The sequence below is a fragment of the Lagenorhynchus albirostris genome, chromosome 4 (assembly GCF_949774975.1).
Source record: "Lagenorhynchus albirostris chromosome 4, mLagAlb1.1, whole genome shotgun sequence".
Classification (NCBI taxonomy): Eukaryota; Metazoa; Chordata; class Mammalia; order Artiodactyla; family Delphinidae; genus Lagenorhynchus; species Lagenorhynchus albirostris.
The window spans coordinates 144254863-144276188 of NC_083098.1; the positions used below are offsets into that span (position 1 = coordinate 144254863).

The 21326-nt window shown below is 56.6% G+C and overlaps 1 protein-coding gene across 1 annotated transcript in view; it reads left to right on the forward strand.

Moving 5' to 3' along the window:
- The first annotated feature begins 10811 nt into the window (after positions 1–10811).
- Positions 10812–21326, forward strand: part of SORCS2 (sortilin related VPS10 domain containing receptor 2) — a 477363-nt gene continuing 466848 nt past the window's right edge. Inside the window, exon 1 of the mRNA XM_060147451.1 lies at positions 10812–11288. Within this exon, the coding sequence (XP_060003434.1) occupies positions 10812–11288 (477 nt within the window). The remainder of the gene's footprint in view (positions 11289–21326) is intronic.

Consider the following 21326-nt stretch of genomic DNA (forward strand, 5'->3'; position numbering starts at 1 on the left):
TCACTTGGCTGTAAGTACAAGTTCTGCCTCCCTGAAGTGCATTTTCGACTAGGAATGTTGGGGCACAGTTCAGGGCCCTTGGAAGGATATGGGTAGGGGAGAAGTGACGGGATATGAGGGTATAAAGGTTGGCTTGAGTGGTGAGACCTCATTTAGCAGAGGAGGAAAAGAGTAGTATCCACAGGGAAAGGGATTTTCCCAAGTTGTCAAAGCTCAGTCCTTGGAGTGCTGACACGGGACCTGGGTCTCCTGACTCCCAGTCCAATGCTTTTCCCTTCCAGCAAATTGCTGTTCATTTTAGCAGTTGTAGTTTAGAAGTCGGAATGTCTAGGGGTTTTCAGTGTAAGGCCCTTCCATCCCTCCATCCCTCCATCCCTCTACCCAATATGGATCGAGTGCCTACTCTGTGCCCAGCTCGGTGCTGGATAGTGAGGATAAGTGGAGAACAAACACTGACACAGTCCCAGGGCTCAGGAAGCTCATGGTCTCCGAGTTGGGACCGTAGCCTCAGGAAAAGGCTTTGCAGGAGCCATTTGGAAGAAGCATCCCCTGCTTCTCTGGTAGTCTTGATTAAGGCAGGAGCACTTTCCAAGGAAAACAGTGAGTTTTCCCTCAAACCATGATTTTCAACCAAAATTTTATTTGTGGACAATTTTATTTTTGAAAAAAATGTTAAGCGTACAAAGCAGTTAAACTAAAAAAATCAGTTTCATATTCATTAGTTTTGTAGCAAAAGTTTTGATTTCTGAAGTGAATCTTAAAGGCAAGAATACGGTGAGGTCTCTTTCAAGACATTTATTGAGGGCTTCCCTGGTGGCACAGTGGTTGAGAGTCCGCCTGCCGATGCAGGGGACGCGGGTTCGTGCCCTGGTCCGGGAAGATCCCACATGCCACGGAGCGGCTGGGCCTGTGAGCCATGGCCGCTGAGCCTGCGCGTCCGGAGCCTGTGCTCCGCAGCGGGAGAGGCCACAGCGGTGAGAGGCCCGCGTACCGCAAAAAACCCACAAAAAACAAAAGGAAAAAACGTTTATTGAAATTGAAGGCTTTGAAAACCTCTGCTCCAGACAAATCTGTCATCGTGAGGCCCTTGGCCTTACACAGAGCATTATGGATGGTGTGGTACTCAGACACCTGCCAACTGCTCTTAGCTGCCTGTGCGATGCCAAGGAACCATATGGAAACTGAAAAATTCAGCAAAAATTCTGGATGCCTTGTCTACGTGACAACAAATAATCAGATATTTGGAAACAAGAGACTTTGGACTAGATCTTGTCATCCTCTGGGAATTCCTAAATGCAACCTTGGAGGTGTTACCTCTTTTACCCCATTGTTCTCTTTTCCTTTTTGTTTTTTTTTTCCTGGGTGGTCTCACTCAACAGTCATGCCCAAATCTACGTCTCAGGCCCTGATACTCCGCTGATCACCGTTTCCAAGGGCCTCTGGAGCCTCCCTGGCAGTGTGACCGTGGCGAGTAGGGCTCGCCAAATGTCCACGTGCTCCTACACCTGCAGCCTCCCCTGCAGGTAGGTGGAGGCCGTCAACTGAGACTCTGGCCAGTAGGATGTGAGTGATGGAGCACCTCCCAGGTCTGACCCCCACAAAACATCTTGTGTGCTTCTCTCTCCTCTGCCTCAGTGACCCTGGAGGTCATGTGTTCCAGACCGCGGGGCCACAGGCTGGAGGGGGCCCAGTCGACCTGTGTAAGACTTTGCGAATGGGTGAGATACACCTTTCTTGGGTTACCCCTCTGAGATTTGGAGTTCTTTGTTACTGCGGCGCCGCCTGGCCTCACCTGACGAATACCTTCAGGATGCCCCACAGACACCTTCTCCTTCAGATTTGTTCCCTAATGAGGAACATGGCATCCTTGTTTTCCCAAATATCTCAGAGCCTCTTTGACTCCTCCCCCTCTCTCCTCTTGCATAATCAGAGGTTCTGGGGAGCCGCCTCTACCTCTCCTTCTCCATAGCCCCCCACGATCCTGGTCAGGTCTCGTCATTGCTCTCCTGGACCAACGCCATGGCCCCCCAGCTGGTCTCTCTGTCTCTCTTCCAAGCTCCAGCTTTCAGAAGCTGCCGGAATTAGCTTTCCGCAACACAAATCTCATCTTGTTGCTCCTTTTCTGAAAACCCCAGAAGGTTCTCTTTGACCTCAGGAGAAGGTGCAAGCCCATAGCTCCTGGGCCCGCTTTCTCCTCCAGTCTGGTAGCCACGGCTCCGTCCTGCAGGGCCAGGCCTGTGTGCCCACCCTGAGCGGACCAGGCACCCTGATTCCTTTGTCCCTTGTGTGCGCCGTACCCTCTGTTTTACTCCAGCTGGGTCCCGACTCATCATTCAAGACCTGCTCAAATGTATTTTTTTCTGACACCAACACTTGAGGCAGAATACATTCTTCCCTCCATTTCTTCCTCCGTGCTATTATTTCCATAATAGCCCGTGTTCTCTGGGGTGTTCGTGCTGTTAAGTAGAAGTAAAGAACTACAGGGTCAGAAAGTTGGGGGGAAACTGAAGTAATCAAAATGAAACAGATTTTGAAACTGCAGAACTTTTCCGTCCTTAATACGTACATGTCACAGGATAGACTCAGAGGCATTTCCTAAACCACAGGTACATTTCTGGAGGGTGTCTCATTGGGCTCGTGTCCTGCTGAAGTTCTTATGTAGCTCACCCCCTCGTTTCACCCTTTGGGAGACTGAGGCCCCGGGCACACAGCACTGAGTGGCTGGGCTGAGGCAGCTGGCTTCCCAGGGGGCTGCCCTGCGGGCAGAGGGGGGCCCCTTGAGTTAGAGACCCCCACCCACTGAGCATCTCTGGGACTTACTGCTCTGCCCCGGCCTTGGAGAACGTTTCCGTTGTGAATGAATGTGCGCTGCATCCCAGACGGGGCTTTTGGGTGTCTGGACTGAGTCTTCAGAGTGGACGGTCACAGACCATAGATGAGGTGTGTGTGACACAGACGGGACTTACTGTGGGTCGTTCTGTCACTGTCCCCCGTGAAGGCCTTCTCTCTGCAGCGCACTCTGCAGAAATGCCCTCCTGAGCATCTTACAGACACTCATTTATCCGCACAACGACTGATGACCATTCTTACTGAACACAGGAGGAGACAGAGGCACAAAGACATTCAGTGACTCACCCAGAGCCCTGCAGGGCTGGGGCGGAGTTCAGCTCCGGCCTCGCTTCCCGCCCGCGCTCTGAGCTCATTTCCCCCCAGTGCACGCTAAGTACACACTGATGAGGTGGGCGCTTGCAGACACAGGACACCCACCTGTGAGGCAGGTGTTGCCAGTGTGCTCACAGGGGCACCTGAAACATTACCATCAGCATCCTTGTCCCGAGGGCTGCCGCTCTCCAGCTGTGTGATCCAAGGCAGGTGACTTAGCCTCTCTGGGCCTCTGTTTCCTCCTCCGTTTCTAACATCAGAATAGCGATGCACCCCGGCACTGGTACATGGGAGGCTATTGGCAAGTTCTGCCCCCTCCCCAGTTCCGGTGAACCCTGGTGTGTGGGGCGGGGCTGGGTGGGGCTGAGGGAGGCTGTGCCCCCCGGGGCTGGCTGTGTCCTCCCCGTTTCCCGCCTCCCTGCTTTGGTCCCTAGACCTTCCCTGGGCTCCTGCTGCAGCCCAGGGCCTGTGCATTCGGCTTCAGTGGTAAGACTCCGGCCTCTGCCGTCTTCCCCAAGGATGGTCTCTCTTTGGTTGTATGTCACTCCCAGGTCCAGCCTTTCTCCTCTCTGCCCTGCCCACTACGCTGACCAAACTGGGCTCTGGCCCCAGATGGACAGACGGGGGATCCCACTTCCCTGGGCCCGTGGGGGCTACTTTCCCAGCCTCCCCTGGTGCCCATCAGGAGATGGTCAGGTACTGTAGTGCCCCGAGGCCCTGAGGGCTCACTTCTGAGCCACATTCCAACCCAGTAAGAGTGGGGTATCGGGTGGCACCTGCCCTGCACTGGCCAGCGTGGTCACTGCCCCTGCTCTGTCTCCACAGTGTTCTGTGTCACGTGGAGAGTGGGCAGCAGCAGGGCACTGGGGTTCCAGGCTCAGGCCCCACTGCCTGTGCTTCCCTGCTGCACGGGGTAGGCCGGTCACTGTCACGCCGAGAGCCTTGGTCTCACCGGGTATCAGTGGAGCTGACAGTCAACCCAGCCCCACAGGGTCGGGAGGGTTACAGATGTGAAAGCTGAGGCAGAGGAGCCCGGCATGGGGAGAGGTGGGGCACCCCGGGCCCACCCCACGCCCCAGAGCTCGTTGGCACATGCGGAAGCGTGGGTTCATGGCCCACTGCCACCCTCGTGCTGCTGACGTAAACTTGGGCGAGCCCCTCTGCTTGGTTATGCTGTGCCACAGTTTCCTCCTGTGTGAAAAGGAGACGGTGATGGACCCCCCCCCCCCCAGCTACGGGGCGGGGAGCAAGGCAGCCCTGCAAAGGCCTGGAGCAGGGCTGGTGCCCCGTGCTGGGGAGGTATCTACGTCTCTGCTGCAGTGTCTTTGACGTCCTTGTCCCCATTGCTGGCGCTGACCTTCCTGAGGCTGGGCACTGGTTCTGGTCATCGCCTGGTCCCCTGACACTGTGGTGGACGCTTGAGGAACCGTGGAGCCTCCGCTCTCACTGGCCCTGCCCGCCCTGCCCTGCACTCAGCTGCCCTGGAGCTCTTCACCCGCTGGTTCCTCTAAGGACCCCATGCTGTCTTCTTCCAGCTCGTGCCACACGCTGGTCCCTCTGCCAGGACCACTCTTCCCGGTCTCACCACCAGTTCCTGTTTATGCCTCCAGGGATTTGGTCTGGTTCATTTCCTGTTCTCTCCCTGGGGCCTAGACTCATGCCAGGCACACAGTAGGTGCTCAGTAAACATTTGATGAGCGGAAGAAATGAACCAAGCTGTTTGCAGGCGCTAACTGTGCGGTGTCCGTGATTAAAGAGAGCCCTGATGGCCGGGAAAGGGCCACTTGTCATCTGCTCTCTGTCCGGTTCGGGCCTACTACCTGGCTAGCCTCTCACACGTCAGGGCTTTGGTGGCCCACAGTGCTGGTGCTCCGGGGATGGAAATCCCTGCCACCACCAAAAAGCAACCACCCTCACCACTGCCTATAATGCACCCCTACGCGGCACCACCCAAGGAGCTGCCGCCGTTTCCTCCCTGTCTCCCCGCCCTCTTTGGCTCGGGGCAGCCTGCGCACTGTCTGTCTCGCTGTGGGGCCTCGTCTTCCTCCTCCGTCTGGACGCGTTTCCCTGCTGTTGCGGGAGCAGACTTTTGTCCTGGTCCAAGTTAGTGTCCCGACCAGCTGTCCCCACTGCCTTCTCCCTGGCCAGCCTGGTGATGAGGCTGTAGCATTGGTTGATCCTTCTCCGCAAAGCTGGTACCTCGAACCCTTGCTGTTCCCTGACAGTCATCAGGACACTTGTCTGCAAGTTACCGCTGCCCTCCTGCCCCGGAGCAGGCAGAGAGCTTCTCAGCATTGCTGGAGGCCGAGCTGGGCAGCTGAGGGAGTGGCCGGGGCTCCCCTCTGTGGACCCCAGCACCCCACCAGCACCCCACCAGCACCCCGAAAGCCTGTTCCCTCAGCCTCCCTCCTGCCGGGTCCCCCAGCGTCCCTGGTGAGTATCGCTCGTGATTCCTTGACTGTCTCTGAGACGGGCCTGCTCGGGGAGCCGCGTCTGCTGAGCTTCGTCACGATTATAAAGAGAAATTAAAATATTATCACTAGAGACCTTTGATCATTTAAAAAAGCTTGAGACTTTTAATGAGCAAGCAGTCTGATTAAAAGTTGGAGTGGGCTTCCCTGGTGGCGCAGTGGTTGAGAGTCCGCCTGCCGATGCAGGGGACGCGGGTTCATGCCCCGGTCCGGGAGGATCCCACATGCCGTGGAGCGGCTGGGCCCGAGAGCCATGGCCGCTGAGCCTGCGCGTCCGGAGCCTGTGCTCCGCAACGGGAGAGGCCACAACAGTGAGAGGCCCGCGTACTGCAAAAAAAACAAAACAAAACAAAACAAAAAATGCTGGAGTGACGAAGTATTTCTTCTGCTTTCTGGATGAGAGCATTGTCCTGGAACCGGGAAGCAAGGCTGGGTCTTGAAACTAAAAGATTTGGCCTGGGGTTGCAGGGACCCCCACGTACCTGTCAGGAAAGGCACCATTTACTGTGGTCCAGCCGTACGCCAGGCACTCGGCATCTGTCCTCTCACGAATCCTTATAAAAAGCTGTGCTGCAGGCCAGGGGCTCGCGGCTGGCTGACATTGGCATCACCTGGGAGCTTAGAGGTGCCCCACAGAGATGGCGCGGTCAGGGGTGGGGCTTGGGCGTCGGTATTTTTCTGAAGTCCTCCAAGTGATGCCAATTGTGCAGCCTGGGCCCAGAGCCACTGGGTGCGTCAGGACCACCTAGAGGGCGTGTTGGACACAGATCGGGGCCGCAGCCCGGAGTTTCTGGTTCAGTAGGTCTGGGGTGGGCCCAGAAATCAACCCATTAACGCAGATGCTGCGGGTCCAGGGATGACACATTGAGAGCCACCGAGTCAGGGCCGTGCTGGCCCCATTTCACAGGTGAAGCAGTTTATGGAACAGAGAGGTGAAGTTGGGCCACGCTCAGGACACCCAGTTGGTACATGAGGACGTGGGCCTTTGAATCCTTTGGGTAAATTACTGCCCCCTGTGTGCTTTCACCTTCCCCACCTTTAAATTGGGGAAAACAGTACTTACCCTCTAGGGGAGTCAGAGGTGCGCTGGGTTCTTCCATCAGGAACAGTGCCTGGCCCAGAGGAGGCGCTCGAGTGGCAGTCTCGGTTGTTATTGTTACTGTTACCTGGAGGGATGAGTGGAAGAGCAGAAGGCCAGATGGCGGCTCCCCCTTCCTTTAGGCCCCCAGACACCTCCCTGGGATCGCCTGCTTCCCTGACTTCACTGTTCAGCCGTGTGCCTCCCCCATCAGACTGTGAGCTCTCCAGGAGCAGGACCAGGCCTGACTCCATCTGGAGCCCAGTGCCCTGCATGGAGGCGAAGAGGGAGGATGACTGGGGCTGGTTTCCCCGTCTTAGGATCTTGCTGTTGTGAAGAATCAGGTGTTACAGATCTGGAGGGGGTTTAATATTTATCTCACGCATGCACCCTGATGCCAGGCGCTGAACCCCGGCTCCTGCACGTGGCCTGCCTCCATGTGTTCATGCCCAGACACCTGCTGAGCTGTCGGCCACCTCGGTGGGCACCGCAGACACTGCCTCTGTGGCCTCCGGAGACCCCACTGCGCCGGGGGTGTCGGACAGGATGCCTGATCGAAGCTCTCCTTTGCTTTCTACACTTGCCTGCACCTTTCTCCTGAGTCCCTGATGTGAGTCACTAAGGAGGGTGAGTGCGGGGGTAGGGGGCGTGAGACTGGGGTGAGGGAGGCACCCAGAAGCGGGCTCCCCTCCACTCTCCCCTCCTCCGTCGCTGCCCACTGCCCTGTGCCCAGCTGCCACGACTTCTCTCTTGTCCTGCACAGTCGTGTCCTCAGTGCCTTCCTGCACCTGTCCTCCTGGCGGCCAGAGTGATGCTGTAAGAACGCTGCTGGTCTCACTCTCCTGCCTGAGACCCTCCAGAGGCTTTGCAGCGGTCTGTGGATACAAGTGAAGCCCGGCAGTTCCTCCTCCGAATACCCAGTTGCTCTGGGCCGGGCTGGGGCTCACGTGCTCCCCCTCTGCTGGGATGGCTCTTCCCGCCAGGCTCGTGCCGGGCCTCTCAGCTCCAAGTCACCTGGCCCCCAGCACCTCCTCGTTGCCATCGCACACCTGCCTTATTTTCTCCTGGGTATGCAGCACTGTCTAGGTTTTCCCCCGGATCTGTCTAGCTGCATGAGGACGGACGCTCCTCCCCAGCACAGGGAACTTGTCTGTCTCCCTCATCACTGTGTTCCTGGGGGTCCAGTGATGTTTGTGAGCTGAGAGATCCGGGGAATCACAGCGTCTCCGGATTTGGATTCAGAAACGGGATGAATCAGTCCTGCTCTTCCGAATGCCTTGTGGCCTTATTAGGGCAGAGGCAGCCAGTTGTTCTGGAGGGAGCACTGGTGAGGCATCATGGCCTCTGCATTCCAGACCTGGACCCTCTCCCCGGTTTGTTGGGACATTAACCAAATCCCTAATGACGTGGCCTCGGTCTGAGCCTGGGGGTGATGTGTGTTCACATTACCTCCCTGCCTGGCTGAGCTCTCCACGCCTTGGAGGGGTAACACGCACAGATGGCAAGTGACCGGGGTGGGGTGGAAAGAGCGCCCCCTTGGGGCCAGAAAACGTGCCTGGAGTCTGGCCCCTGACTCTGGCCAGGTGACCTTGGGCAGTCATCACTCTGAGTCTGTTTCCGTGTCTGTAAGATGGGGACAGCCTGATGGTGAGAGTTAAATATAACCTGCAACATCACCCAGCCCAGGAGCAGAGGCCCCCATCTTCTTTTCCAGGACGCAGCCAGTCCCTAGGAAAGTGCCCAGCACACAGTAGGTGCTCGATCATGTGTCACTGTCAAGTTTTCTTGAGGACAGTACTTGGAGGCCTTCCTTTATTTAAAAACAAGACAAAACAAAACGAACAAACAACTGGAAGAGCCCTTAGAGACTGTGTAGCCCCCTTCCCTTCCCAGCCAGGGACATGGAGACTGAGCGAGCATCAGGGAGCCTCTTGGTGAATTTGTGTCTAAGGCGGGACAGACCCAGCTCTTCTGACCGCCGTGCAGCGAGCACCTTCCCACCAGCCACTGTCTGCAGTGTTGCTTTGCTCGTAGGCGTCATTTTAGGGCCCGCCTGCCACTTGGTTTTGTCTCCCCTCCCGTCAGCGCTGCGCTGACCCTGTTCTGTTCTTCTCTGCTCCCCGTGCTAGACCAGATGTTCCCACAGCTGCTGGCTCCCGACCCTGGGCCTGAGCTGGAGACGTAGACTCTGACAGATTGGGAATTTACACCACGGAGGGGGTGAGGGCACATTCCAAGGTAGGAGACTTCATAGGTATCCAGCCAAGCCCCACCCCCCACCCCAGCACTGGGCAGAGGGCGAGCCCAGTCTGTTATTGGCTATGAATTCCGGGTGAGCCTGGGTGAGCAAGCAGAAGACAGGGTGCTGGGTGCTTCAGCTCTTTGGGGGCCAGCGGGAAGCCCCACTGTCTGTCTTTCCCAAACGTTCGAGCCTTTGCTCCTTGGCCCCGTTAGGCTCTCTCACTCTGCTCTCTCTCTCTCTCTCTCTCTCTGAAGCAAAGAGACCCAACTGGGAGGTGAGTGTGACGGGGATGCTGAACCTGAGGATTTTTTAAAAAAATTTATTTATTTAATTTATTTATTTTTGGCTGCACTGGGTCTTCGTTGCTGCGCGCGGGCTTTCTCTAGCTGTGGCGAGCGGGGGCTACTCTTTGTTGCCTTGTGCGGGCTTCTCATTGCGGTGGCTTCTCTTGCTGCGGAGCACGGGCTCTAGGTGCACGGGCTTCAGTAGTTGTAGCACGTGAGCTCAGTAGTTGTGGCTCGCGGGCTCTAGAGCGCAGGCTCAGTAGTTGTGGCGCACGGGCTTAGTTGCTCCGCGGCATGTGGGATCTTCTTGGACCAGGGCTCGAATGCATGTCCCCTGCATTGGCAGGCGGATTCTTAACCACTGCGCCACCAGGGAAGCCTGAGCCTGAGGATTTTTTTTTTTTAACATCTTTATTGGAGTATAATTGCTTTACAATGGTATGTTAGTTTCAGCTTCACAACAGCCTGAGGATTTTTATTTAATGTGGGGGCCACTGGGGAAGGAGGAGGCGGGGTGGCCCCTGGCTGAGGATGCACAGCTACTCTGACCCTGGCCTTGCCTCGGAGAATCTCGTGCTCCTGTGTCTTTTCCCTGAGGCCAGTGCGGAGCACATGGTGGGTGCTCAATGAAGTTACATTGAAATCTACCTAAAGTAGGTTCATGACCTTGGGTGGGGACTTGGTGCGCTGAGCCTCTGTTTCCCCAGCTCTGCACCGTGGCTGCCAGGCTCTGAATGGGACCTTGTCCCACACCCTCTCCTCGCCCAGGCGTCTGTCCTTATGTTCAGGGACTGCCCCCTTGGTGGCCCCCGGGGTTGGGACATAAAGCCACTGTCTGCAAGTCCTGAAGCCTAAGCCACAGGAGTGGCTGCACCTGTAGGTCATCTGGAAGCTGCCTTAGCGTCTTCGCAGGGCCCTCCGGCTGCCTAGAAGGTCTCCTCCTCACCCTCAAGGAGCTAGGTCCTGTCTCCACTGTTACTCCTTCAGAGGCTCCTTCCGGAGACCACCTCCCGACTTACGGTCTGGCTTCATTCTGGTTCTCTGGGGTGATTTTGTCCGTGAACGTGTCCACTTAGGTGTGGTCTTTCTCCCACATTAGACTCTCAGCAGTGGGAACAGGCACCTGGCTGTGTTTACCCCTGTGTCCCCACTGCCTGGAACTCTGCTGGCCAAGAGTAAGTGGTCAGTAAATGCAAGAAGAAAGGGCGGAAGGAAGGCAAGAGGGCGGGAGAGGAGGGAAGGAGTAAGGAAGGAGCAAGGAAGGGAGGAGAGGGGTCTGTGGCCTGTGGCCCTGGAGGGTGGCGGCCTGCTCTAGGACCTCCGGCCCCTGGTTCCTGAGCGGCTGGCGCTCGCACGGGCGGGCACGGAGCCGGCCGGCAGGTGGCGGTGCGCCCTCGGCTGCGCGGGTGGCGGCGGCGGAGCGGCGAGTCCCCTCCTCCCGCCGGCTCCCTCCCCTCTACGGCTCCTTTCTCTGAGCTCTCGCTCGCGCTCCCCAGCGCTCTCCGCTCTCCCGGCCGCGGTCTCCCTTGCCCGCGCCGCCCCGCCGCCGGCCCCGCCGCCGCCCCTCGGCGACCATGGCGCACCGGGGACCCCCGCGCGCCCCGAAGGGCCCCGGCCCCGCCGCCCGAGCCCCTAGCCCCCGGGCGCCGCCGCCGCCGCGCTCGCCGCGCTCGCGGCCGCTCCTGCTGCTGCTGCTACTGCTGCTGGCCGCCTGCGGGGCGGCGGGGCGCTCCCCCGAGTCCTGGCGCCTGGGTCCCCGCGCCCGGCTGACCCGGGCGCCGCCAAGCCCGCCTGCAGGGCGCGCGCTGCCCGGCGGCGGCGAGGACCGGCAGGCGCGTGGCGCGGAACCCGGCGCCCCGGGTCCCGGTCAGGCTCCGGGTCCCGGCGAGGACGGCGCCCCCGCCGCGGGCCAGGGGCGCTGGGCACGGGCGGCTCCGGTGGCCGGAGCGGCTTCGCAAGCGCAGGTCTCACTCATCAGCACGTCGTTCGTGCTCAAGGGGGACGCGACGCACAACCAGGCGATGGTGCACTGGACGGGCGAGAACAGCAGCGTAAGTGACCTCCGCGCGTCCCCCCGGGCCCTGCCCCGGACACCTCGGAGCCCCCACTTCCGGACGGCCCCGCGGTCACCCCGGGCATTCTCGGAGACTTGGGGACGAGAGTCACCTCGGCGGCGCCCCTGCTGGCCCCTGGCCACTGGTTACTTGGGGACCAGATACGTGAGCGCCCTGCCTCACCTCGGGGGGCATTTCCGCTGATTTCCGGGACCCTGAGCCACCTCAGGGGCGGCCCCACTGGCCTCCAGATCGCAGGTTGGGGGGTGGGTGTCTCCAGAGGTTTCGGGACCCCGGCCACCTTGGGGCGCCCCCAGGCCCTTTAAGATCATTCACGACTCGGTGTTGCGCCTTTATCGCCTTCAGACTCCACCCGGTCCACCCAGCGTTGCTTTGGGATTTTTGGTTCCAGGACCCGCTCCACCCTGGTCTACCCGGGACCCCGCTCGTGGCACCTCCACGGGCTCTAGGACTTCCCCGGTCAGCCCGGCGTCCGATTCTGGGACCCTCGATTCTGGGGCCGCCGCTCTCCCCGCGTTCCCGTAGGGCGACCCGCGGCTGCCTTGAGGACCCGCCGCTGACGCACCTGGATGCGCCGGGATCTGCTTACCCGCGGGGCTGGGAGCGGAGGCCAGCTCCTTGCACTCCCTGCCCTCCCCCACCTTGGCCGCTACTTCGGCCTCGCTCCAGCTGGAAGTTGGACACCCCTTGCTCTGCAAACACACTTCTGTTAAGGTCCTCCGGCGCCTCCTTCCACCAGCTCTGTGGGTCCTGCCCCCTCTTGGATCCCGCCTCTTCCTTTTTGGTGGTGTGTCCCGGGCATGGGGATACCCTCATATTCTTCCCCGGGGGGGGGTGCCACAGCGTCGTTTCCCTCCCACCCCGCTCTATTCCCGCCGGAGCAGATAACCCGTGGTCATCTATCTTGGGGTCACCTGTCGGCAGCCCCACGTGGATCATCTCTAGTTTTGGGAGAGGGAGTGGTGGAGGGAGGTGGCAGCTGTGTGTGCGCGCGAGGTTATGGGGAGAAGAGATGGGAGCCCCTCGTCACTCCTTTCCATAAATGTCCACTCACTGTCCAGTGGCTGAGCCCCGACCCTTCTCCTTGACCAAGGCTTCCCAAAGTTCTGGGGAAGCCGCGCTGGGCCAGGGCCCCTGCATCCATTGGGAGTGGAGGGGCGGGGAGGCAGGTGCTTCTCTAGTCACCGCAGGGGTGTAGCCTGGGCTGGGCGGCACTGTTACCCACCTCCTCTGTCTAGCCCCGCTGGCTGGGGAACTCTGCGGGGAGAAGGGAGGGGCGGGTGGATGCGCTTCTTGGGGCAGGGGCGGCACTGGATGGGCCTGATTGGTCCAGAGCGCGGCGCCCTGCCGGACCCCCTCCCCAGCCAGCTTCTCACGCATGTGCCGGGTCTCTGGTCCTTGGTCACCTCAGCCGTCTTCAGTCAGACTGGAAGCCCTGGGGGGAGGGGCGGGTCGGCGCTGACCCCCTGCGCTCCGCCGGCCAGCAGGGGGGGAGGGGCGGTGCTTTAGGGAGGGGAGCAGGCGCCCCTCCCTCGAAGAGCCCTTGGGGGAACGTCCCCACGTACATCTGGAGAGAGGGGCGCCTCCAGACGTGCAGCTGGATCCCGCCCTTCTTCCTTCCTTCCCAATACTCGGGAACAAATCGTGTCCTATGTACCGTAAGCTGTAACTCAGGGCCTGCAAGGTAACCCGGACACCAGTAACTCAAAGGAACCAGTAAGCATTAACAGACCAGTGGAGCCGGAACATCCAAACCAAGCCCCCTCCCCCCAGGTTGTTCTTCCAGAAGCTCACTCTTTTCAGCTTCGTGGTGGGGGGCGGTAGGGGTGAGAGAAGTTAGGGAGACCCAGAGGGGTGGAGAGCAGCCTCCCAGGTGGGACCAGCACCTTCAGGGCTCACTGACACCCAGCCCGCCCGCCCACCCCCGTCCTGAGAGCAGAGCTCCCCTGGAGAGACTGAGGAGGAGTCTGGGCCAGTGGGGCGGGGCCCTGGGGGCGGGGCCTGGCAGAGGAGCCCACCTGGCTTTGCTGCTTGGGGACAGTGGCTGAGCTGAGTGACTCCTTGTGACTGTCTCCTGGCTGCTGGCAGCTGATTGCCTGGAGGGGGGGCTTGGGAGTGGGGAGTGGGAATGTGGGGAGGTGCTGACTTCTCTTTAGTGGGCGGTGGGAAGTCCAGATCCGGGGAGGAGCTTTGAGAGAGGCAGCTCTCCCCTGGCCGCTGGGAAATGGGGGGCAGGGGTGGCTGTGGAGAGCAGGGCGTGGCCTGGCACTCAGCAGACGGGAGGCGAAGCCCGAGTACTCATCACTCTTACCGGCTGTGGTTCTGGAGATGCTGACCCGGCGTTTGGCTCAAGCACCTCCCACTTCTCTTGCCAGCCCCGCCCCCCCCTCACCCATTCTCAGACTTGGGAAGTCGGGGAGACGGGAGTTCTCGCTGGATAAGCGCATCATCCTTTGACTTGGGGAGCAGGTGATGCTTTAAGGGTTTCACTTGCCTGGGAAGAACTCAAGAGGAGTGAAAGCTGTAACCGAGAGCCAAGGAAAACCCTTTTTTCAAACCATTATTTTCTCAGCACTCCGCGCGCATGCGTTGCATTGTTTTCTCCGCACGTGAAGTGTCTGAGAAATGCGCTTTGGTCCCTCTGGCAGCCGCAGGGCTAAGGATTTTAGCCAGGATTCTGCACGTGGTTCACCTCCGCTTGAAAGCCCCATCTTCGAAAGCTAAAACGGAAAAGAAACTAACTTGAGGCTGATTTGCTGAGCAGAGTCTTTTAAAAATTTTATGTCATCTGATTTGCACAGGTATCCGAACCCAAGGAGCTACGCTCTGCAGATGTGCTCTCCAAGAGCAGAGATGGTGTTCGCTTTACCATGTCAGGTGTTTTACAAAGTTAAAAAAAGCACGTGGAGAGGGATAGACTGTTTAAAATGGTATTCTAGAGCATCTGCAGAAAGGAACGGCAGGATTCGAGCTCATTCCGGGACAGGCCCCGTCGCTGTAGCACTGAGAACATATGTGCGTTTTCCTTCCAAAGGCTCGGTGTCTTCCCGCTCCCATGGAGATACAGAAGGGGACTAGCTTGGAAGTTCGAACACTGCCTTTCTGTCTGCCGTTTAGCTGTAGAAATGAATTGTTAGGTGTGAAATGAGTGTTTCATTGAAACCAACTGGTGTTACCTTCGATGGATCCAGAACGGGTCATGCACGGAGGCTCCAGGTTCTGGATCTCCCGAGCTGCCTCAGAGGCAGAGGTGTGATCTGGAGACAAGCATGGCAATGCAGGTCCCTGCCTCCGAGGTCAGGGCTTCATGCTGCCCCAATGGGACGGTGCCGTGCCCTGTCCCAATTTTACCATTTCTGGGAAATCGCGTGCTCGTTATACTTAAGTACAGCTCACCTGTACGCTTTCCCTCACGGCACTGGAACTTCAGTTTTGATGCGTCAGTGGACTAGAATGTGAGCTTCCTGCAGCCAGGCCCAGTTGGTTCAGTTTTGTCGCTGGTGGTCAGCAGATCGGCATGTCCCCCACCCCCGCTCCACATCTGCTCTGTGCTGTCCTGCAGGGTTGAGGATGTCGAGGGGAGCTGTATGCAGAGGTAATTCTGCCCTGACTATTCATGCTCTCTGCTCAGGGATCTTCAGGAACCTGCTATCTGTGCATATTTTATACCCAGAGAGCCAGAGCTCCAAGTCAGAAGCATGGAGCTTCTGAAGGTGTGAAATGGGTCACACCTAACACAGCTGTCAGATGTCAGGTTCCTTGAGGGCAGGTGTATTAGCCTCCACAGCAAAGTGCCACAGACTGGACGGCTTTAACAGCAGAATGCATTCTCCATTTCAGAGGCTGGATGTCCAAGATCAAGGGATCAGTAGGGTTGGTTCCTCCTGAGGCCTCTCTCTTTGGCCTATAGATGGCTGTCTTCTCTTTGTGTTTGTGTCCTAATCTCTTCTTATAAGGACACCAACCATATTGAATCAGGGCCCACTCCAGTGGCCTCATTTTACCCTAATCCCCTCTTTAAAGACCATATCTCCAAGTATAGTCACATCCTGAGGTCCTGGGGGTTAGGACTTAAATATGTGATTTGTGGGGGGCAGTGAGGGGGGCACAGTTCAGCTTGTAACAGCAGGGGAGGGGCCTCAATTACTTTTGCATCCCCTGAGCTTAACGCAGGGGAGCTCAGAGTAGTCCTGTGGGGAAAAAAGGGATAGATGTGAACAGTTGGGATACGAGGGGTGAGCACCATCTTCCCCAGTGGGGAAATCAGGGAAGACTGCATGGAAGAGGTGGCATCAGGGTGGACTTATGGGACGAGTAGGGGGAGTATATGGGAGATGGAGAGGAACATTCTGGGTGAGGAACTGCTTGAGCAAGGTCTGGGAGGTGGGAATCTGAAGGTATGTCTGTGTCATACACGGAGACAGTGAATGCATTGTGCGTGGAGAGGAATCAGAGGAAAGAAGTTTGGAAGAAACTGGTTGAAGTCCACTCCTAATGGGTCCCAAATATGAGGCTGAACAGCCTAGCGTGGCAGTGCGGGGGGGGGGGTTACTGGTGCTTGAGCTTCAGCCTTCTTGGGCTTGTACCCGGCCCTGCTCCTCTCTGGCTCTGAGATTTGGGGTGGATGGACTGACCTCTCTGGGCCTCAGTGTCTTAGATTTGGGGGAAGTGAAGGCTCATAGGTCTGTCTGTGGTGCAGGTTCAGTAGGGTAATCCACGTAAAGTGCTCGGACAGGGTCTGGCCTGCAGCAGGTGCTCAGGGAGTGATAGCAGGGCTGGGCTGAGTTTCAGCCAGTGACCCGGGGGCAGTGCGCAGGGTGGGCTTGGTGAGGGGCCGTGGAGGTGAGACCTGTACAGAGACTCGAGGAGGAGGCTGCTGTGATGGTGAGGCCTGGCCCAGGGCCCTGGAGGGGGCCGAGGGAGGGAAGAGCAGGTCTGAGAGAGGGTTCAGGTGAGGATGGACGGGACGTGGCTCCCCAACCCCCCACGGAGGCCTCACGGCTCACGGCCAGGCTCCAGCGTCCAGGGACCATGAAGGCCTTCGTGGAAAGCCCTTCGGGTTCTTGAATGAATCCAGCGACAAAGCTGATTTGTAGCCTTGAGTCTGACGGCTGTGGTTTCGTGGTGACGGCTCCGCTCCGCTCTTGTGGGCGGGCTTGGTGGCTCCAAGTCTGCCGAACTTTCCGTGAGAAATTTCGGGATTCCAGACCAGCACAGTGCGGGCCTCCCGGCGTTTTGGGGTGGGGACTCCCTTGGACAGAGCGGTCCGGTTCATGGGTGGCTGAGTTGTGACTGCTCAGTGCGTGGCTGTGGGCCTCTGCCCCCAGATGAAGCACTTCTCTGTCGTGGCAGCTTCACCAAGGGCGGCCAGTGGCCACCCAGAGACGGACAGAGGCAGACAGAGGTCACGGGATGCTGTGACCAGCACTGAGTGCCTGTCACATTTGTTGTCAGGAAGCCAGCTGTGCCGCCTGTCGGGGACCCTGGGCCTGGCGGCTGGACCAAGAGTGATGAGAGAGCGAGGGCAGCCTGTGTTGTGGGATGGGTGTCGCTCAGTGGACACGTATGCTTGGTGGGCAGAGCCTGGGGAAGTCCTGGCATGCAAGGCAGCAGTGTTGTACTTGGGGGTACGCTTGCCCTGTGCCTGGGACCACCTAGGGTCTTCTGCATTCTGTCTGTGCCTGGAGAGATCACACAAAGTTTGAGAGCCCCAGGTGAGAAGAGACCTCATAGTAGCCTTCAGAGCAGCTGCTTTCTAAGAGGGTCTGTTAGGTGCCGGGGTACAGTGACAAGCAAAATCACTCATGGCCCCTGTCCTGGCAGGACATTGGGACTGGACAGGAGTTCATTACAGAATTCTGGTGCTTTAAGGATCTGTGCTGGGGAGGTCAGGGAGGACTTCCTGGAGGAGGTGATGATCCAGCAGCTCTGAAGGGTGGGTAGAGTCAGTGTCACCTGGGCTGAGGAGGATGTTGCGATGGTGAGACTGTGCAGGCTGAGGGAGAGGCCCGGGGTCCTGAAGACCCCGGAGCACCAGGCAGAGAAAGAACAGGTCCGTCAATCAAGAAGCTTTTGGCTCAAAGGCATCAAAACAGCCCTGTTAATAACGTTCCCAAACACATTGCACAGATCTACGTTTACTTTAATGAAGTGGCTATTTAATTTGTGGTTGCATGAGGGTTCCTGAGAGTGTTTTAAAGAGGTCATAAATTAACTTGATTCTTCTGCACGCCCCTTCAGATTAGAAGGCAGCCCAGTGCTTGCATTAGGCCTTCTTTGGAGCTCCTGTTGTTTTAACATGTTACTTTATTATAATTTGTCAGAGGCAGGCTAAGCCCCCGAGGATGACACCGTGGGAGTGCAGAGCTGGAGCCATGAGAACATGCGCTGGCGACACGCTGAGCATCCCTGAGCGTTTCCATTTCAGGAAGACCCGGAGGGCGAGCTTGTAAACTGCCTTCTGTTTGGGAGCTTCCTCACTTTTCTTTTTTTTTTTTTTAGCATCCGAAGAGTGAGTTATTTATAGATTCTTACCAATAGCCCGTTTCGCCCTCGCGCTCCTAATTCCCGAGTTTGCATGGGTGCTTTATGGAGCACGGAGGGATGTGATGACCCGTGAAGCCAGCTGTTACTGCAGCCCTGTTCCTGGCCAGCGTGTGCCCAGGTGTGGAAGCTCAGGGAGCAGGGGAACTCTGGCTCTCATCGTGGTCACGACAAGGTCTCCATCCCAGTATCTGGAGGGTGAAGCATGCGTGTGGGTCTGTCCCCAGCCTGCTCTTGCCTGTGGGAGCCCTTTGAAAGCCTCATTCGGGGCGTGAGCTTGGATGCTGGGCATAGAACCGCCATGGAAACATGCACCCGTGGCCCTTCCGGTTCTGTCCAGTGGATGGTGGGGATGGCGAAGGCCCCGCTTCTGCCCCACGCGGGTTCCCACGGTGCAGCCGTCCCTCCGGTGGGTTGCAGAGCACAGACTCTCGCAACCTGTTCCCAGTTGCGCTGTGAGCTGGCGACTGACAGCCCACTGAGGGCAGCAACAAAACCATTTCTACTCCAGCCCCGTGATTCCAGGACACTTCCCAGAGCACACAGTGTGCACATCATCTTTGTCCCGCATAAGCTCTGTTTGTTGTTTTAAACGTTTAATAGGAGTACTTGAATGTGAGCTGTCACTGGAGAACCGGAAAGAAGAAAAAATTAAGACTCCGCTGTTCTTTTGAGGTGGAAAAGTTCCTTCTTATTTTGCATCTCTGCAGTAGTCAAGTTGCTGCATTTGCACAGAAAATTACAATCATTTAATTAGTTTCTTCTCACACCAGCTCGAAGATCTTAAAATAACAGCACCCTCCTTCCTTCGTGATTTTCTTGCAAAAGCAGATCATTTCCCGCAATGTTGAGCTCGCCTTGACTCCGACAGGGCACATCTCTTGCATGACGCCGTTTCCTGATGCTCAGAGATAAATTAAGTTCAAATTAAAGTAAGAAAAGAGCCAGGCCGAGTGTGGCTGCTTCTCTTCAGATCACTTTTAATTCAGAAAGGGCTCTTTATGAGTTTTCTGTGCTGCGCATAATTCTGAGGCGTCAGAGGTAGAGATACCATCTTCCAGGCCTTAGCTGCAGAGATGGCATTTAGGATCGCCTCCGTGCTTCTCCTTCGGAGGTAATTTTATCTTATAATAACAATTTCTCATTATTTACATATTGCTTCTGATTAGTAATAATGAAGTCAATAATCACAGTCCCCTTTTATGTGTCCATGGCTGTGCCGAGCACATCACAGGCATTAACTCATTTAGTCCTGGAGACAGTCCTAAAAAAATAGATACGATTATTATATTCATTTTACAGACGAGAAAAGAAAGGTTCACAGCATCCAGGGGACTGGCCCAAAGTCACACAGCTAAAAAGGGTCTGAGATGCGATTTCCTTCTTCACTCTTGAGCCTGAGTGCTATTTTTTTAAAAATAAATTTATTTATTTATTTGTTTTTGGCTGCGTTGGGTCTTCGTTGCTGCGTGTGGGCTTTTCTTTAGTTGTGGCGAGTGGGAGCGACTCTTCGTTGTGGTGTGCGGCCTTCTCATTGCGGTGGCTTCTCTTGTTGCGGAGCACGGGCCCTAGGCACGCGGGCTTCAGTAGTTGTGGCACGCGGGCTCAGTAGTTGTGGCTCGCGGGCTCTAGAGCGCAGGCTCAGTAGTAACAGCGCGCGGGCTTAGTTGCTCTGCGACATGTAGGATCTTCCCGGACCAGGGCTCGAACCCGTGTCCCCTGTGTTGGCAGGCGGATTCTCAACCACTGTGCCACCAGGGAAGTCCCTGAGTGCTATTTTTTTAGTGCAAGAAATATTTCTACTCTTTTTTCTTTATTGTTATTTTTTAATGGTGATAAAATACAGATAAAATTTACCCTCTTAACCAATTTAAGTATACAGTTGAGTGGCATGAAGTACATTCACATTGTTATGCAACCGTCACCACCATCCACCTCCAGAACTTTTTCATCTTCCCAGATGGAAACTCTGTCCCCGTTAAACACTAGCCCCCCATCGCCTCCTGTCTCCCCCTTTCCCTGCAAACCACCATTCTACTTCCGTTTGTGAATTTGGCTGTTTTTTCTAGGGACCTTATATAAGTGGAGTGACACAGTGTTTATCCTTATGTGACGGGCTTACGTCACTGGGCATGATGTCCTCGACGTTCATCCAAGTTGTAGCCTGTGTCAGAATTTCCTTCCTTTTTGAAGCTGAATCATATTTCACTGTGTGGATGGACCACATTTGTTTTCTTGTTCATTCATCCGTGGACCCTTGGGCTGCTCCCATCTCTGGGCTAGAGTGAGCAACGCTGCTGTGGACATTGGGGTACAAATGTCTGTTCAAACCCCTGCTTTCTCTTCTTCTGGCTGTATACTCAGAAGTGGGATTGCAGAATTCTGTGTTAGTTTTTGGATTGAGCCTGAGGTCTTAACTACAGCAGACATCGTTCTTGTGTCTGCTTTGAGTTTTTGCCCACTTGCTAATTTGTTGCGTGGTTGCAATCCCCAAAGAAATCTGTCACCCTGTGGTTTTGGGGGAGAAATATTCACAGCACTAAGGGCCATCCCATACCTGGAAAGGACACAGCAGGGAGACAGTACAGTGGGTGGGAGTGGTGCTGTTTCTGGTTTCTTCTGATAACCCCCCATTCTGCTATGTGTGACCCAAGGGGAGGGGCTGGCTGTTGCTTGGAGCCCAGGACATCCAGATCTGTCAACGTTGGAAAGTCAGAAATAGGCTGACTGGTCTGGCGGTGGGGGGCCTGCGGGGGGTAGGAAATGGTCCAGGGGGGCGTGGTCCGGAGCTCCTGCCGTTTGTATTTCAAGTTCACGTGCACTTCACTTCCTCCCTGCGTTTAGGCCCTTTTCCCTATTGACTAGCTCATTGACCAGTTAAATAATTCAATTTTCACTCGTAAAAATGAAGCGCTCAGTAAAAAATCTTACGTTTTTTTCAGTTTATTCCCATCGATACTGCTTAACCCCATCCAGGTTTATGTGCTGATTGATCACTTGACCGTGCAGGGGCTTCGGGGATTTTATTTAATTCCTGCAGCCGTTCTGTCTCAGTCGTTTGAGGCGGCTGCTGGGTGCCTTGCTGGGTGTCACACCACGGGCTGCCCCGGGACACACGCGGAGGGGCTTCCCGGCTCCAAGGACCCCCCCCCGCCCATCCTGACACAGAGGTTCTCAGCTCCTTCTGTGCCATAGACTCTCCCCACCCCAAGTCTGGAGAAGCCCATGAAGTTTCTCAGAATGTAGTTTTTATAACCAGCATAACATAGAATAGATAGGATTAAAGGATGATTATTAAAAAATAAATGCTATGGCAATAAAGTTACCAGAATATTAAAGCTGATTTCTTTAGTAACACATCAACAAGAGTTAGCAGCAAGTGTGATAAGTACCACAGTTCTGAAGTTGTGATGGACGTAAACGATATTTCGGGGTCGGCAACAGCTGTGAGCGTGCCCGGGAAAACACCTG